Source organism: Urocampus carinirostris, chromosome 5 (genome assembly GCF_059441175.1).
Source record: "Urocampus carinirostris isolate Australia breed hairy pipefish chromosome 5, RoL_Ucar_1.0, whole genome shotgun sequence".
Taxonomy (NCBI): Eukaryota; Metazoa; Chordata; class Actinopteri; order Syngnathiformes; family Syngnathidae; genus Urocampus; species Urocampus carinirostris.
In genome coordinates this window covers 4,967,237-4,983,266 of record NC_142353.1, presented here as the reverse complement: position 1 = coordinate 4,983,266, position 16,030 = coordinate 4,967,237, and the positions used below count along the sequence as shown (strand labels likewise).

The 16,030-nt window shown below is 39.0% G+C and overlaps 1 protein-coding gene and 1 long non-coding RNA gene across 10 annotated transcripts in view; one reads left to right on the top strand and one right to left on the bottom strand.

Annotated features, from left to right (window-relative positions):
• Window positions 1-384: 384 nt before the first annotated feature.
• zbtb34 (zinc finger and BTB domain containing 34) lies at window positions 385-15,767 on the bottom strand. Of its 8 annotated transcripts, none has more exons than XR_015850467.1 (3): window positions 6,508-8,216; window positions 5,163-5,266; window positions 385-779 (listed from the first exon to the last, which is right to left on the bottom strand). XR_015850467.1 is itself a non-coding variant. In XM_088335419.1 (3 exons), exon 3 carries the CDS (start codon window positions 8,181-8,183, stop codon window positions 6,654-6,656), a length of 1,530 nt encoding a protein of 509 aa, XP_088191545.1. In that variant the 5' UTR covers window positions 8,184-8,216; window positions 8,296-8,385; window positions 15,596-15,744; the 3' UTR covers window positions 5,842-6,653. The 8 variants fall into 8 exon arrangements, 5 of the variants coding, with proteins under 5 accessions (XP_088191545.1, XP_088191548.1, XP_088191546.1 ...); XM_088335419.1 differs by lacking the exons at window positions 385-779; window positions 5,163-5,266 and adding exons at window positions 8,296-8,385; window positions 15,596-15,744 and having other exon boundaries at window positions 5,842-8,216; XM_088335422.1 differs by lacking the exons at window positions 385-779; window positions 5,163-5,266 and adding exons at window positions 8,296-8,385; window positions 15,343-15,415 and having other exon boundaries at window positions 5,842-8,216.
• Window positions 14,395-16,030, top strand: part of LOC148365040 (uncharacterized) — a 33,630-nt gene continuing 31,994 nt past the window's right edge. For both annotated transcript variants that reach the window (XR_015850470.1, XR_015850469.1), the window contains exon 1: window positions 14,395-14,488. This is a non-coding gene — a long non-coding RNA (uncharacterized LOC148365040). The remainder of the gene's footprint in view (window positions 14,489-16,030) is intronic.

Sequence of the window (16,030 nt, the reverse complement as noted above, 5' to 3'; positions counted from 1 at the left end):
CGGACAAGCCGGGATTCGAACTGGGATCCCTTAATCCTAAAACGATCGCTCTACCTCCTAAGAACTGTGTGTGTACCTAGTGATATTTTTAAGCGGGAAACACAATTTACAAAAAAATAGAAGTGTACCTTTACTCGAGGAGGTTTTTTTTGGAGGGGTGGGTAGGGGTAATTACCTTACCACTGCATTACACACAAACGCTTCTAAATGTGAAACCTTACAATTGGTGATATATGGCTCCCTCTAGAGGATGGAGGAAATATAAATGCTTAGCGTTCACTGCCAAAGACCACAGTAATGAAATGGTTATATTACCTCCAAAAATATGCATTGAAAAAACAGCCTACTCGTTAACACACGCACACATACACACAAAGACAAGCGTTGCCAAATCAGCGTCTTTATTTTACAAACGCATTTTTTCTTAACAATTTTTCCTGGAAAAAAAAAAGAAAAAAGAAAAAGCAATTTACAAGCTTATCAACCAAAATGAAGCTGCACAGAATGATTATGAGTAAAATATATCATTTGAATAAATATACTTTATTTCATGCTATAAAATAAAACTTAAAATAAATGGCAATAGATACGTCAGCTAGCTTCATTTACTTCATAGTTGTACAAAACAGTAGAGTTCTGAGGTTCACAGTTGGGTTGTGAGGTTGTGTGGAGAGTGAACAAAACAGGAGTTTGGGCACATGTGCTGTCATGACTTTTCTTGTGGCCCTTGACTAGACCTCAAGCTTCAGCTCCGTGAAACATAGTGGACTCGTTGGGACCTTGAGGCAGAATATACGGAAACCACTGACTTGAGGACTTTTTCCCCCACCTGAATAGAAGTGCACAATTGTGGACAGTATGCTGCCCAATGAGACCATTTTGAAAGCACTATACACCCTGAGTTGAAAGTTTTAAGCAGTTATTCTTTTGCCGAATACATGGGCAAGAGACATTACACTGTGTTGAGGGAGTTAATGATGATCTCACTAAAGGTAATTCCAAATTATTAAACATGCAAATTGAAGGGAAATAGTGTATGTTTTTTGCATACAGTACGTAAAGTTTTACCGGTAAATTCCAATTATTTTCTGAGATGATGCATTTTGAAAACAGCATGTCTTGTCTTTGTCATCCTCAGCTGTGACATCATCTGAGGAACACCAGCACTCTAACGAGCCAGTTGCCATATTGTTTTACGTGTTAATTAGCCAAAGAGGTTACGAGAGTTTTAGGTAAAATCTTGCTAGTTTTAGTGGAGAATGCCTAGGGGTTGTGTGGCAAAATGGATGCCGTATGGTACAAAAAAGGGCGAGGAGCAAAAAAAAAAAAAAAAAAAAAAAAAAAAAAAAAAAAAAAAAAAAAGGGAGATTAATAAAAGAAAAAAAAAACGCACACACAAGGATGACCGCCAACAGTGGTTAACCGGGACCGATTAACAAAAGCTGGCTGCAGCCTTGGCGGAAAAAAACACGAGGCTGGCAGACCAAAAAACACGCAGTGAGGAGCCAGGCGAACCGGAAGCCAAAAACAAAAAGCGGCAACAGCTATGGTGATAAATGCGAAGCCTGCCGGGAATAAAAGCGACACAGCAAAACTGGCACTAATGCCAGACAAGCTGGCTCAACAACACACGGTGGGCGTCCAACTAGCACCAAGTGGGAACAAACAATACTGGAAAGCCATCGGCAGCACGATACGAATGGGAAGCTAGCCGGACAAAATTATATCAACGGGGACACACGCAGCAAAAAACAAATGAAAAGCAACAATCGCCTACCTCCACGCAGAAATGAGCGGGATGCAATGGGTATTCACTAAAGCCGTTTCTGAGGTCATCTCACATGTTATGTTAATGGGATTCTTTATTTTAAAAGTGTTGTGTTCCTTTAAAGATGTCACAGCTTTACAGGAAACAAACTAAAAGGGTCAACTTTGAGACAAAATGTCTCGAGTCCCCCAGCACGAGGAATATTTTGCAAAATATTGTGCGGAGGGTCACTACATGTTCTGTGCCTAACTGAAAAAGAAAATATGTTAGGGAATACATTTAACTCGCCTCATCAGCAACTGCAAAAAAGTCTATGCAACCCAGGGGCCAAAAGTGTCTAAATAAGAACATGACAACACAAAGCCCATTCCCAAAACGTGGCTATACGGCCCTAAAATCCCTTTCATTATTGTGATACAGCTGGAGGTGCAACCCTGCTCGATGCAGAGTAGATGACTGAGCCACATGCTCAGGTCTACTGTTGGAGTTCACTGTTACTGGATTCAATAATTATCCATTTTTCTCTTGACAAAGCAAATATTTACCGTATTTTTCGGACTACAAAGCACACCAAATAAAAACCAATTGGCAAAATATTTGAAAATGTGTGTTTTAACCCAGCACACTAATCATCAATGGCCATAATCAAGATACATTGTATGCAACAGGATTTGAACTTGGGTTGAAGCGGTTGGAGTGCCTGTATTTTACAAATAACAATAACAAAGAACTTCAAAAAGTATTAGAGCTTATCTCAGTATCACACTATTTTTAAGGTGCCAGGAACACTAATTTGCATAGTACATTCTGGTAGGTAAAACCGCCTTTCCACTTCTTTACCTATGTGTCAATAATGTTGCTTTATAAAATGTATACCTAAGTAAAAGACGTTGCATGGTATTTTGTTGAAATAATTCCGTCTTTCACAATGTTATTGATGCACAGGTGAAAAAGTAGCTAATACAACTAGTGTGATAATGCAATATGGTCTAATGGCCTATGCATATGAAATCTGTGCCAGTGGTCTAGTTGTCAAAGTGTTTTTTCCCCAACAGCCTCAATCAGGGTTTGATTAATCATTGCACTATTATATGCCATAACTATGGCTTTTCTCAATTCCATGTGCCTTATCATCCAGTGGGCCTTATGTATGAAAAATATGATCGACTATTTTTAGTGGTGCGTGCTTTATAGTGCAAAAAATACGGTACTTGAAATTATTTTTTCCAAATTAAAAAAAAAAAAAAAATCAACCTGTCCAAGATTTCAGTAAATAATTCTAGAAAGAAAATCATTAAAAATTAATCTGGTTCTATTTTGATTGAACAGCTCCCTGACTTTCGGGTTACTTGATACGACGGGCCAAAATTTCATTAGGCTAGATCCAAATACACTACTTTTATAAAAAAGTTATTGCTTTCTTTTAATAATACACAGTGGACAGAAACTTAAAAAAAGTTATGGAAGACTCAAATATTTGTTTTTTCTCCAAACCGATATCAGTGTTTGTAAACTACCTGAAGTGAGTTTAAGAAGGATGAGCTGCAATTTCAAAAAGTAGTCGGACAGCCTTCTCTGTAAACACTTCCTTTTTGATTGTGGCCCATAATGCATCTCCTGCATTAAGTGTGGAACGGACAAAGCGTCAAGGTCAGTTGGTTGTGTGTATACTATGACTTAAGTAAATATAGCTACATGAAAAGCATTTAAATAATACCCTCACCTATTTACTTATACATGGATTCATCCTATATTTGTGTGATAAAAAAACATAACCTTACTATCCCCAAAAAGCATCTACCGATTGGGAAAGGACCTTGCTAAAGCAAATGAGGCAATTATAGCTGGAACGATACAATTTCCAGATGGATTGTTATGTAATATTAAACGAGAACTGTTAAGTGCACAATCGATGACAAAAATCCAAAGAAAACTCAAGTTTAAAAGTATCCATTGGCAATTGTATACAATTTTGCGGTTGTGAAACGTGCAATTCAACTACAGTATAGGGTATTTTTTTTTCTTTTTTATTTAAAATGCACACATACTTTACTAAAATTTTCAAGCAGCTGCTCTCCAACTTGGAGAGGGAAGTAGATTTGCGCGTTTCATGCATCTCCTTCCTTCATTCATTCACTGACAGACGGAAAAAGTTGGGCACGCTCATGAGATTGTCCTCACGGTTTCGAGCGGAGGGATAAACACATCTGTCTCTGAGTACAAGACGATTGCCCCGTTTGATTGTTAAGACTTGCTACCTCAGATAGTTGTTTGTCCCATGACGATGATCAAACGCAAAAACAAAACACGTCTTTCAATCAATAAAAGTGGAAGGTTGTAGGACGTGAGCTGAGAAAGTACAAAATGTATGACACGTTGGAGCTTTCTTCTTTGTACTACTTTACAATACATGCGGCTATGCTTTATCAAAATCTCTCGATTTATTCAATTGAAAAAGAAACGAGGCACGTTATTTTAAGTGCCAAACAAAATAATGTAAAGCTTGTGGGAAGGCACTAGGTTGTAATGCCACTTGTTGTGAAGTACTGTTTATATTGTTTTTTTACAAATACATTACCTATTGCACATGATTTACTATCACCTATTTTATGGCTTCAATGAATGCTGCTGATTATGATTTAGCCATCATCGCAAATTGTTCAGATTTGTCACAAATGATTGTTTTAAGTTGGGCGTGTACAATCCTTTAGATAAAAATTACTATATCATGGCCTACTTTTAATAACAGATTCTGCTTGGCAATCATTCAATTATGAAACATAGTTAAAATTACATCTTAAAAAAAATAATGTGCTCATCTTTGGTGTGAACTCATGGCACAAAATTGAAGCTGTGTGCACAATTCTCTCGCACATCATTTCAGGGCAATCGGTGGAAGAATCAAATTAGAAGCCATAACTGGCAAAAACTATGGAAAAAAATGTGATAAACATGGATTGTTGAGGGGAAATTAATTACTAACCCAAATTATGTCATAAAGATTGACTAAAAACTGGATGACACAGAAATTTTGGGTCAGATCTCCCCAAAATCTGATTAACCTTCTTAACTACCTAGTTGAGATTAAAAACTGCACGAGAAAATCATATCAAGTGGCCATCCTCCTTATCCAACTTGGCAATCGAACATTTAATATTGCTCTATAGCAAAATTGCACCACAGAAAGGCAATGATTTGTTTGGATGGATAATAAGACAGCAAAGTTGTTTGAAGAGATCACACATTCTGCGTGACAAAATAGCTGTGAAACGATAATCAAAATCAGGCCTTACAAGTGCCTTGTAGGAATCAACAATGAATACAAGAGTCTTTAAGTACTGCTTTCTACCCAATCCCCCAGTTCCCATTTTTTAATAAAATAGTAAAAACACACCTTAGTCATTTGCGTGATTGGTAGCCATCAGTAATAATGTTGATGTAGAGTCTCATCATGTTGTAGTAACGGCTTTGAGGGTTTTGATTCTGACGCTGCAGCATCTGATTTAAAATGAGATTAGCAAACTAGCGCTGGGACGTCAATCCCTCCCACTAACTATGCAAAGTGCATCAATATTTTGTATCACATACCTTTGCCACCTTTAACATTTACATCTCTATTGTTTTAGCCACACATGTCAAACAAAAGGTGGTATAGACTGCGTAAAACAACCTCTGTTGTTACTGTACATTGAAAAGCTGACCTGCACCAATGCAGAGGGGTAGGTAGGATAGAATGACCATGTTTGAAAAAAAGGGGGAAGGGAAGACGTCACTATCGTCCACGTAAATGAGAAAAAAAATCTATCAAAATGGCTGAGATTCCTTTGCTGCTTGTTGCATATTATTGGTATGAGTACTTCTGCTGTACTGCATGCTAACAGATCTGGAGATTTTGCAACTATACTGTATGAATAATGAGTTGTAGCTTGCCTTGTTTTGCCTAACCTGGGTCAAAACAAGTTACATATTGTGATGGAAATACATCCCAGTGTGGGTTAATATGTGGGACTTTTAGAGAGCCCCTTTTCACAGCATGTAAAACCGTGATTATATAACAGCATGACACCAGTATGAACGATGAGGTAAAATCCTGTTTTTGTTGGAAAACACTTTAGACAGCAAACTGATGCATTTAAAGTAAACTGGGCTATCGATCATCTTTCTATATTTTCCAAACACAAACATTGGCAATGTTGTCCTTTAACCCATACAATCAACAAGGAATCTTTCCCCTGTGTATGAAGGCTTTACATAGCAAGAATATCCTTTGAATGGTTTGGCAAAAATATTGTACATACACCCTGAAATGGATTTCTAAGAGTGAACTGATCTGTTCCCGGTAGGTTACTAGCTATGAGGTAGAACTGAGTAAGTTCCATTGAAGTGTGAATACTGTGAAGAGCATGTAGTTGGTTGTATCATGAGGTATTATACGGATGTCACAAGAGCTTTGCAATAAAAAAAGAAAACATCATTCCTAGTGAGTGAGTGACCTTCTGTGGCCGTATGTGCAAAAACAGGTCAGGTAAAAAGGTGATATGACAAGCATCTTACCAGAGCTTTCACATTTTCAATTATTGCAACATGCCTATATAACTCTGTAAATAATTTTCTACAAACAGGGTAGGGTAGAAATAGAAATAATCTTGGAGGGAGGGACTTGGGATGGGGGTGTGTGATGGGCTAGCTAAATTGGGACCTCAGAAAAATAGTAAGATGTATCTCCCGTAGCAACTTACTTTTACTCTGCTTTTGACACCTAGCAGTCACAAAATTGGTAGCACCCCTTAAAATGTAAGAAATGTCCATAGCAGAAGGAGCTGGACAATCCTTAGGTTGATTTGGAATAAACATTTCTTAAAGCTTCTTTAACCTGAAGCGCAAGCTAAAAATCACATCTGGATGCCTGAGCCTCTTCTGGACTGCATTTGGAACTCTCCTCCAGGTCATTGGCTGGTGCCTCTTCTGCATATTGGGCCTCAAAGACAATTCCCTCAGCACTCTCATCCTGCTCCTTCTGACACGAGTTTCCCTCCGTCCTCTCGGGAGAGTCCATGTGAATGCTGCTCTCTGACGCCCCCATGTGCTTCTTCCTCAGGTGCTGGTTGAGGGTGCCCTGAAACGGGAAGCACTTTCCACAGATCTGGCAGTGGAACGGCTTGTTGTCCGTATGGCCGCGGATGTGGTACTCCAGTTGGTCTTTCCTCGTATACTTTTTGCCACAGAATTTGCAAACAAAAGGGGTGATGCCCATGTGGAGACGCATGTGACGATCCAGGCTCCCTTTTTGATTGAAGGTTTTCCCGCAGTAGACGCAAATGAGTCGCTCATTGTACGGGTACCACTGACTCCTCAGGCTACGCTCTCGGACATCGTTTTCTAATACGGTGGGTCCTGCTGCAGAATCGCCGTCATCCGTGCTTTGCTTGATGTGACTCAAGACCGCCGCTGGGATGGCCAGGGGTCGCTTAGCCCTAGCTCGGCCACCCCTGAAACCGCTGAGGATAGAACGGGACGGACTGGAGCTGTTGAGGTTTACGAAGCATGGGGAAGACAGCCCTGAGTAAGAATAGGCAGCAGACTGGATCACGGGACCGTAAGAACCCACGCTGACGGCCAAGACTTGCTCTCCATCCACAAGTTCTGTATGGTAGCCGTCATCACCAGCTGAAGAACTGTCAGAGTAGGTGGGCCTCTCAGTTTTCTCCACCTTTACATGCACGTCTGTTACTTGCCCGTCTTTGCCAATAAGTTCCACTTGCTCCATTTCTCCTTCCATGGGCGTGTCGTGCTCCGAAACGCTGTCGGTGCTGCCGCGATCCGATTGACCTTCCTCCTGCTGCAGTCGTCCGCGACTGAGGCTCTTCCCGGCGAGGTCCAAGCGTGTGTCGTGCCCGGTGAGACTCTGACGAGAGTAGTAAGGAGGGGATATCTGCGTGGGGTTGATAAAAAGATTGCTGTCGTTGACCCCGTTGCGACTGCTTTGAGAGTCCTCCTTCTCTGGACTGCAGGTATTAACTGGGATACTTATCTTGGAGTGGATGCTCTCAAGGATGTGAGTACACTTATCAATAATGACCTGCATCTGCAGGAAGCTGGCCGCGGTGAGGAAGCTGATAATGTCCTTGAGCTGCAGGGACATATGGCCGGTGTAGCAAAACGCGAGGAGCTGCTCAAACACCTCAGGGCTTTTGATGACTGAGATGGAAAGGCCACTCATGGTGCTGAGAGCTGAGTGGTCCCGGAAATAGGGCGAGCTGGCCGCCAGAACGGCCTTGTGGGCGCGGAAAGGCTGACCCTGAATGTGAACGATGATGTCACATAACTTGCCCTGCAGTCGCAACTCATTAAGCTGAGTCAGTACAGTGTTGCTGAACTCCGGCACATCAAACTCGATGTAGCTGCCGTCGTCCATTTCTTGAATATGCTTCTCCAGTTTGTCAACCACCTGAAGAGAAATTAAATAAAACCTTTCAAAAAATACAAATTGGCATTTTATGTTTATAAAATATAGAAATAAGACATACATTTGACCAACAGTTTGAAATCCAAAGGTTCTTCTAAATTCCCGTTTTATGATCGCACTTGAACCCAAATCTTTAGGTGATCAGGTATCTCTAAAGTCACAAACAAAATGAAAAAAAAAAATCAAAAAGTCATGTAATTCTAATTCCTAGCATTCTATGCATTAATATTCTTGGCCAAAAAGGCTGACTCAAAATGAGTATTATTCCATACCTTTTGATTATTTTAGTGAGACGTAAAATTGATGTCTACAGTATGATCTCATACTAACTAAGGCCCAAAACAATTGATAGAACTCTTATGAAATTGTTCGCTTATTGTTCCTTCTTTGATTAGGGTTGGATGACATGGCCCAAGAAAAAAACATCAATTTCATGAATGAGACGTACGATTATGACATATCATGATTTCTGTGTTGTAACAAAGCTATTTACGTGTAATTAGAGATTTAAATTTGCTGTAATGTCCAGCCAGTTTGCTCGACATATGGATGGCCTCAATAATGAAGAACGGGTCAGGCAACAGGTTGGCAAGGGAAAAACGGATCTATTGACACTAGCAAAGATGTTATACAACGAAATTGTGAATACGCTTGATTGCTATTAAGATTTTCGAGAAGGGTTGTTCAAACCTCACATTGTGTTTGCTGTTAAACGTCATAATGAAATATAATATTGTGAATGTGCTTGATTGCTGTTAAGATTGTCAAGATTGTTTTCTGTTATTAGTGTCAATAAATTTGTTCAAACCATCAGAAAAATGTACTCCAGATGCAGGCAAAGGCTGAGGAAGAAAGTTGGAAACATGGTCGTGTCTTTCAGTGCACACTGCATATGGGGTTAGGTAGTATTGAACAAGTTTAAACTTAAAGGGTTGTGTCAGGTGAAGCATCTGGCATAGACATTTTGAAAAATCACACAATTAGAGATAACTGCTGCCGACTACGGAACGTCATTAGGGCTGTGGATAAATTAATTTGCCCTCCAAAATACAATAATCTAAATAAGAAGACACCTCTTTTAAAAATTTAAAAATATAATCAGTACACCAGTGATCACATAATTTTTCCAATCTCCAGAAATCGACCTGTACACTCCCAGTGGGATGTCACATTACATACACAAAGTACGCCTTACAAAGCATAATGAGTCATATACCGTGTTTAACTATGTATTACACAAATCTTTTTTAAATACTTTTAAAAATACAATAACCAAAGCAAAAAAAGAGATAAATAAAGGAAAAAGAATAAAATGTATTTTTTTATATACAAATACATTAAATTAACACTGGAAAACACAAAAAAAGAAATTTAAATATTTTAAAATCTTTAAAATAAAATATAAAATACACAACAATTATAACCTATTTTTATGCTCAACTGAGCTGGCTCTTCAAAGTGAACGAAGGAATCCAGCTCCCCACCAGTCAACAGCCGGTTTCTTCTGAGACACCCTATTTTCTCATTTTGGGTGGGATTTTGTGTTGAGAATAAATGTTGATGTAGATGTATCATCACTGTAGCGTCTTATACAGCTGCAAATATGCATTGAGGGGCAAAGCTTAGGGAGCATGAATGAAGACATTGATATGACAATAGAACACTAAGAAATTCTCAATCTTTTTCTTTAGGTTGTTTCTATGTGTTTCCGTAGAGCAGTGGTTAGCACATCCGCCTAAAATGCAAAAGATTCCTGGTTTGAAACCAGGTGGAAACATTTGTTGGTCTGGAAAGGGATGGGCGCCACCAGGATATGCTTGCCCAGGACACACCACAAGTAATAGTGACTCTATGACCATAGTGGTTAAGGGATAAAAATTGCCTTTTTTATCCTCGGGTTCTTAAAAAAGAAAAAAACATGAAAAATATGTTTTAAGCCATTAACACTGTCTGAAAATGAACATACGATGAATTTCTGCATCCCTGTGTATTCATTTCAACAGAAACACTTATCATTACTTTTTAGTTAAATATATAATGGCCATTTGGTCTAAACAGAAAAACACTTTTTTTAAAAAGAAGAGAAAGAAAAATGATGATCTTTGGGAATGCTTCGTCAAGCCTAGAATTTCCAGTACTGTCAACAGAGTTGAACGTTATGCAGTGAGGTTGATCAGCCATGACTGCACAAACAAGTTTTTGTCTGGAACTTGATGTTATTTAAGGCTAAGGCTCCCTGAAGTCATCAAATGGGTGCGTTTTGGAATTCTTAGAGACAAAAATGGTTACACTAGCGTATAAGGGCTATACAAATAAAAATGACTTGACTATACAATGAAAGCCTGATTATCCGGTGTCTTGTATTCTATGTGAACACATAAGGGGAAAACTGACTAGCTGGAAAGGGAAGAAATGACCATGAACCTGATTAACTGTCAGGCATATTTTTTTCTTTGTGAAACATTTAATTGGTCGAAGAAGATAAATTAGCATCGTAACAGTAAACAGCTGCATTAGTAATGTCCAGGGTTGGGTAGGGTTACTTTAACTTGATTACTTTCAATTACTTTTGGATTATTCCAATACCAAATATGCTAATAAAAGACAAAAGAAGCTAAATATGAATAAAATTATGACTCACAACACGTGGTAAGCTTTCTCTCCTGGCTTTGATTTCTTTGATCTCCGGCAAACTAACATAAAATGCGACAGAAACAAAATGAAAATAAATCCAAACAGCTTGCCAACATCCTTTTTGCCGTTCCATGTATTCCGTTACTCCCTAAGCCTGAACAAAATTTTGTAATTTTATTCATATTTAGTTTCTTTTGTCTTTTATTACCATATTTGGAATTGGAGTAATCCAAAAGTAATTGAAAGTAATCAAGGTAAAGTAACCCTACCAAACCCTGTCAATGTCTTTTGCAGGACTAAAAGTTAAAGCCCTGTGATGGGCAGGGATCACTGTCAAAATTGCCATCACTTTTCGTGACAAAGCTGATTTGTAATACCAAATGATGAAAAAAATGGTTAAAGTAATATGTTATTGTAGTTTTGAATGAGAGTGCTTGAAATTAAACAATTACAGCCAAAATTTGGTGCCGAGATGCCTAACTTGTTTGGGTGTTTGGGTATTTGGGTTGGCCATGGTCCAAAAATGTTTGTGTGTATTTTTGCTAATTTTTCCCTTTTTTATTTTCTTTGTTATTGTATGTGTTTGTCTTGCTGTCGGTCACCCCTCTTGAGGGATATGACCAAGGTAGATAGATAGACCTCGTTCATGTGTGTACTGTGCACGTTCTTAAAAATCAATGGCATTTAAAGAACTAACTAAGTGAACACTAAAAAGGTACATTGGGGAACATTATGAGTCATCAACAGAATTTCTTTTTCAATACTACCAATGTGTTTTTATCAAGGTGATAAAAATTGTGATTTTTATAATTTTGAAAGGACTTATTCCGTGATGTCATACGTCATCACCTTGCATTTGAATGTATTTGCGTTGGCAAAGAAACTGTCAGCCACTCGATTATACTTAAATGGTTGTGATGGCCTCTTATATTACTTTTCCTGTGTCGACTTCCGTGCGCTATAGGAATGAAGTGCATGACTCAAACATATTTTTAGACCGCAGCGAGAATCGGAAAGGGGTCAACATGGTAACACACTTACAGACGACATCAAAGACTGCTTATCCCACCATTCTACGACAAACCGGTGCCTGACAGCTATCACCCTCAAACATGACATTGGCATTTTTAAAGAAAAAAAATATATTAACGGAGTAAAGTAAATCTTTTTGCAGATTTTAAATACAACACAATGTCCTTTTAACTCCTTTAATCAAGCATTTTCACAAAGTTTGATCGCAGCATGTTGTCATGTAATTTGGTTGAATTGTTACACCCTAATTTAAATGGTTTGTTAAAGGTACATTAACTAAAGTGTCCTTCAAATTATTATCTTCTTCCTTTTCCGATAAAGCAAAAAACATATTTTTTTCTGCATATTTTATTTTATATTCTTGAATCGTGTCTTGTGCTCAACATTGAGTTGTTTCTAATCAGGCCTTTCATTTTGAATGACATTCGTTTGTAGTTCAACCAAGTACCCCATGTTGACAATACAAGGGGATGGTGTCATAATAGTCTGTAGTTTGAAATAGTCTTTCATCTGTGCAACCCTTTGAGACTCTTTATGATTAAGGGCTATACAAATAAACATGACTTGACTTGAAATTTATGGAATCTCACACTTTAAGGGAAAACTTACGATCCTAATTATAAGGAATGGGCAAATACCAGGTGCATCGGTGCTGATAAATTTTTTTTTAAAGGTATCAAAATCCAAACAAGTGTCAGTTGCCTTCTAGTGGTCATTTTACCATTAAGTGGTTACCATACCATGCCTCTCTGCTGATGTAAGGTTGCATGGCACAGCAACTCACCCCTTGTTATGCTGGGTTCGGTGTCAGGCTGGGGAGAGCAAAGTGGAATGAATGTTTGGTGAATCGGAGTGTTTTTTTTTTATTCTAGTAACTTCCCATTAGAGATATAGGATAGCTAGATTATATATAAGGATCGACCGATATAGGTATTTTAGCGCAATGCACATTGTACAGATTACAATTGCAACACTCGTTCTATCAAAAGCATTGGAAAATCTATCAAAAGCATTGGAAAATCTGAGTTCTTGTTCATGTGAAGGGGGGAGTGAGACCCTGGTTTTGTCTGTTTCCGTGTGTGCGTCACTGCACATTGACGACATTTCAATCAAGGGTAGTGACAAAGAGGGTTGAGGAGGAAAAAAAAAAAAACAGTAAATGCGAATGTCAAAAATATGCGTAAATATAAAAAACATTAGCAAAAGCCCTAACTCCAGCTCCAGTCAGCAGTTCGGCTCAGCTGTTGCTCGGTATTGTGTTCAATAATCGGCTTAATCAGCCAAATAATATGCAGAAAACGATATCCGTCAAATTCCAAAATATAGGTGCCGAAAATCGGCCGACTTGTATATATTTTTATTCTTTTTTTTTTTTTTTGTTGGGTTGGGTTTTGTCGACAGAGGAAAATAGGAAGTGCAGTGCGGTGTAGACTTTTTGTTCAACAGAAGACAATGCCAGGAGTCATTTGTATGGTCAAGTGGTCTGCTACTGTGGCAACACCGCAAACGTGCTTGCATAATCACATTAAAAATGAGAGCAACTAGCTGCAAGCAACAACGTTAAGATGATACTTGGAATGGACTGTTTTTTGTTATATATTACATTGCTATACAGTGTTTGTGTTTTTGTTACCTTGCTGATTTTTTGTCTGACTCTTTTAACTGGTTTGATGGTGTCATAATAGTTTGCAATAATCTGTGGTCTGTGCAGCCCTTGAGACCCTTTGTGATTAAGGGTTATACAAATAAACATGACTTGACTGATTTGATTTTCCTTCAAAAATGAAATGATCTGCATTTATATAGCGCTTTTCAAGTCAATGACTTCCCAAAGCGCTTTACATTGTGCTTCACATTTACCAATAGCGGCCGTGATCTGTGCAGCCATGTAAGGCGCTAACCTGCTTATCGGGGGTATTGGAGGTTCAGTGTCTTACCCAAGGACACTTCAGCATGTAACACGGACAATCCGGGATTCGAACTGGGATCCCTTAATCCTAAAACGATCGCTCTACCTCCTGAGCTACTGCCGCTCAAGAAAACAAATAATTGGGTAGGCACTTTTGCTACAGCCTCCCCCCTTGTGGGCACATGATTATGTATTATACTGTACCATTGAATTTTGCAGATGTTTTGTGGAAAATAATTTGTTATTTATTTGTTGATTTGTCTGTGCTGTGCCGAAAACAAAAGTCACAGCAAAACAGAAAAAAGTATATGAATGGCTAATTGCTAATTAAATACATGCAAGATTAGAAAAAATATTTTGTTGACATTTGAAAATATAAAATTTGCAGTCACTTTTTTGGCAGATGGATGTGTAACGGATATGGTTAAAGTGCTGATGACTTAGATATTGGTCTTGAAAAAATGTTGTAAAGGACATACCTTCCTGTTATATAGTTTAAAAAACGGTCAGTCTTTACACAATAATGTTGGCTAAAGTTAGAAAATCTGACTTTAATTGGGACACCCCCTCATGGATGTGGTTAAAAGTTAGTCAAGTGTCCTGGGTGAACTCAGCTGGACCGAATAACCTGACTTGGCTGTACTTTGGTCTTTCCTGCCATAACAGGTAGCCTGCTATGGTAAGAAACATACATATATAGCAGTTTACTCATTTCAACAACGAGACGTGGTTTAACAGTAAGCAAGAGACTGCAATGTAATACGTCAGACTGATATCCCAATAGGTCTGCAGCTTTAAGCACTATCAGTTGGTTTTAACGTTACACTTATGTGTGTGTGTGTGTGTTTAATCGTTTCTTTCAACACGTGCAACATTTCGACTTAATAGTGGAATGTCAACTTTAAAAGCACAATAGAGCAAATAAGTGCCGTGTCAAACTTCGAATGTAATTTACGAGCTACTGTGTTGGTATCAAATAAATGGGGCGTCTATAAACGGAACTGACAAAAACACAGCTCAACTGAGTCATGTCAGCGTCAAAGCCACCCTTTTGTTAATACAAAACCAAACCAAATTCATGTGGATCGCTTTACAGGGACGTTAGTGTGAGACGAAACAGCATTCGAAAAATAGCTAACTCCGCTAGCTAGCTACACATTTAGCCAGTATATAGGCACACATCCCGGACCTTTCCACATACACTCTACACAGTACACACTGTACGAACAAGTTTGGCAGTTGGTTCGTGTTGAATGCGCTTCAGACGAGATGGAAAATTAAATAACATAAGTTGACAAACGTAGTCGCACGTTTGCATCATGTCGGCTGTCATATAAGATAGCTATACGTTTAGCGAGGTAGCTAGCTCAGGAGCCAAATTAGCACTCAGCCCATGTTATCCAACGCTTGGCTAGCATGAGCTAGCATGCAATAGCTGGCACCACATTCCAATACCAAAGTAAGCCAGAGCACACGTTGTCAAGACAAACCTTGGATCACGATCCACACCACAATTTAAACAAGCAGACTCACCGTGCTGCAGATCGACATTAAACGTTGCCCATTCCCCTTCAAGTTCACTAACAGCCAAGCCAGGCCTCCCCCCCTTCTCCAGTCCAGATGTGTCAGACAGTTGCTGCTGCAATTTTTGCATCAACAGGAAGTGTTCTTTTGGCTCTTTGCATTCATTCTATCGGCGAGTTTTGCAGCAGCCCCTCCCTTGCTCATGCCAGTGCAATGTATAGAGGCATGCTATTCCCCGGCACTCTTTGCAAGTCATACGCACCATAATAAACGGAGACGAGGCGGGATCCAGTTTGTTCTCAAACCACAAAGTGGCCATGAGAATGTTCGTGTCTCTTTTGCTGCACCCGTGGCGTGCAGTGTATACGACGTATGCGCTCCACTTTCATGTCTTGTGAGAAATTCTGCAACGATGTGCACTACACATGCGCAAACAGCACGACACATGCGCTAGTTTAATTGATTGACAAAGCTCTAGCGAATAATGCATTGGTAACTGCAAGCGTATGAAGCGTGCACACGTTGTAATGCGCAGATTTACTGTATAGTATGTCCCCATATATTTAGAGTCGACTGTATATGTGGTTTCATTCTATACCAATTATGGTGTTTGATTCGGCATTTAATAAAGATGAGCTTTTCTTCATAACAAAAACACATGCACATCCAACACTTCACAAACCCCAAAAGGCTCGAA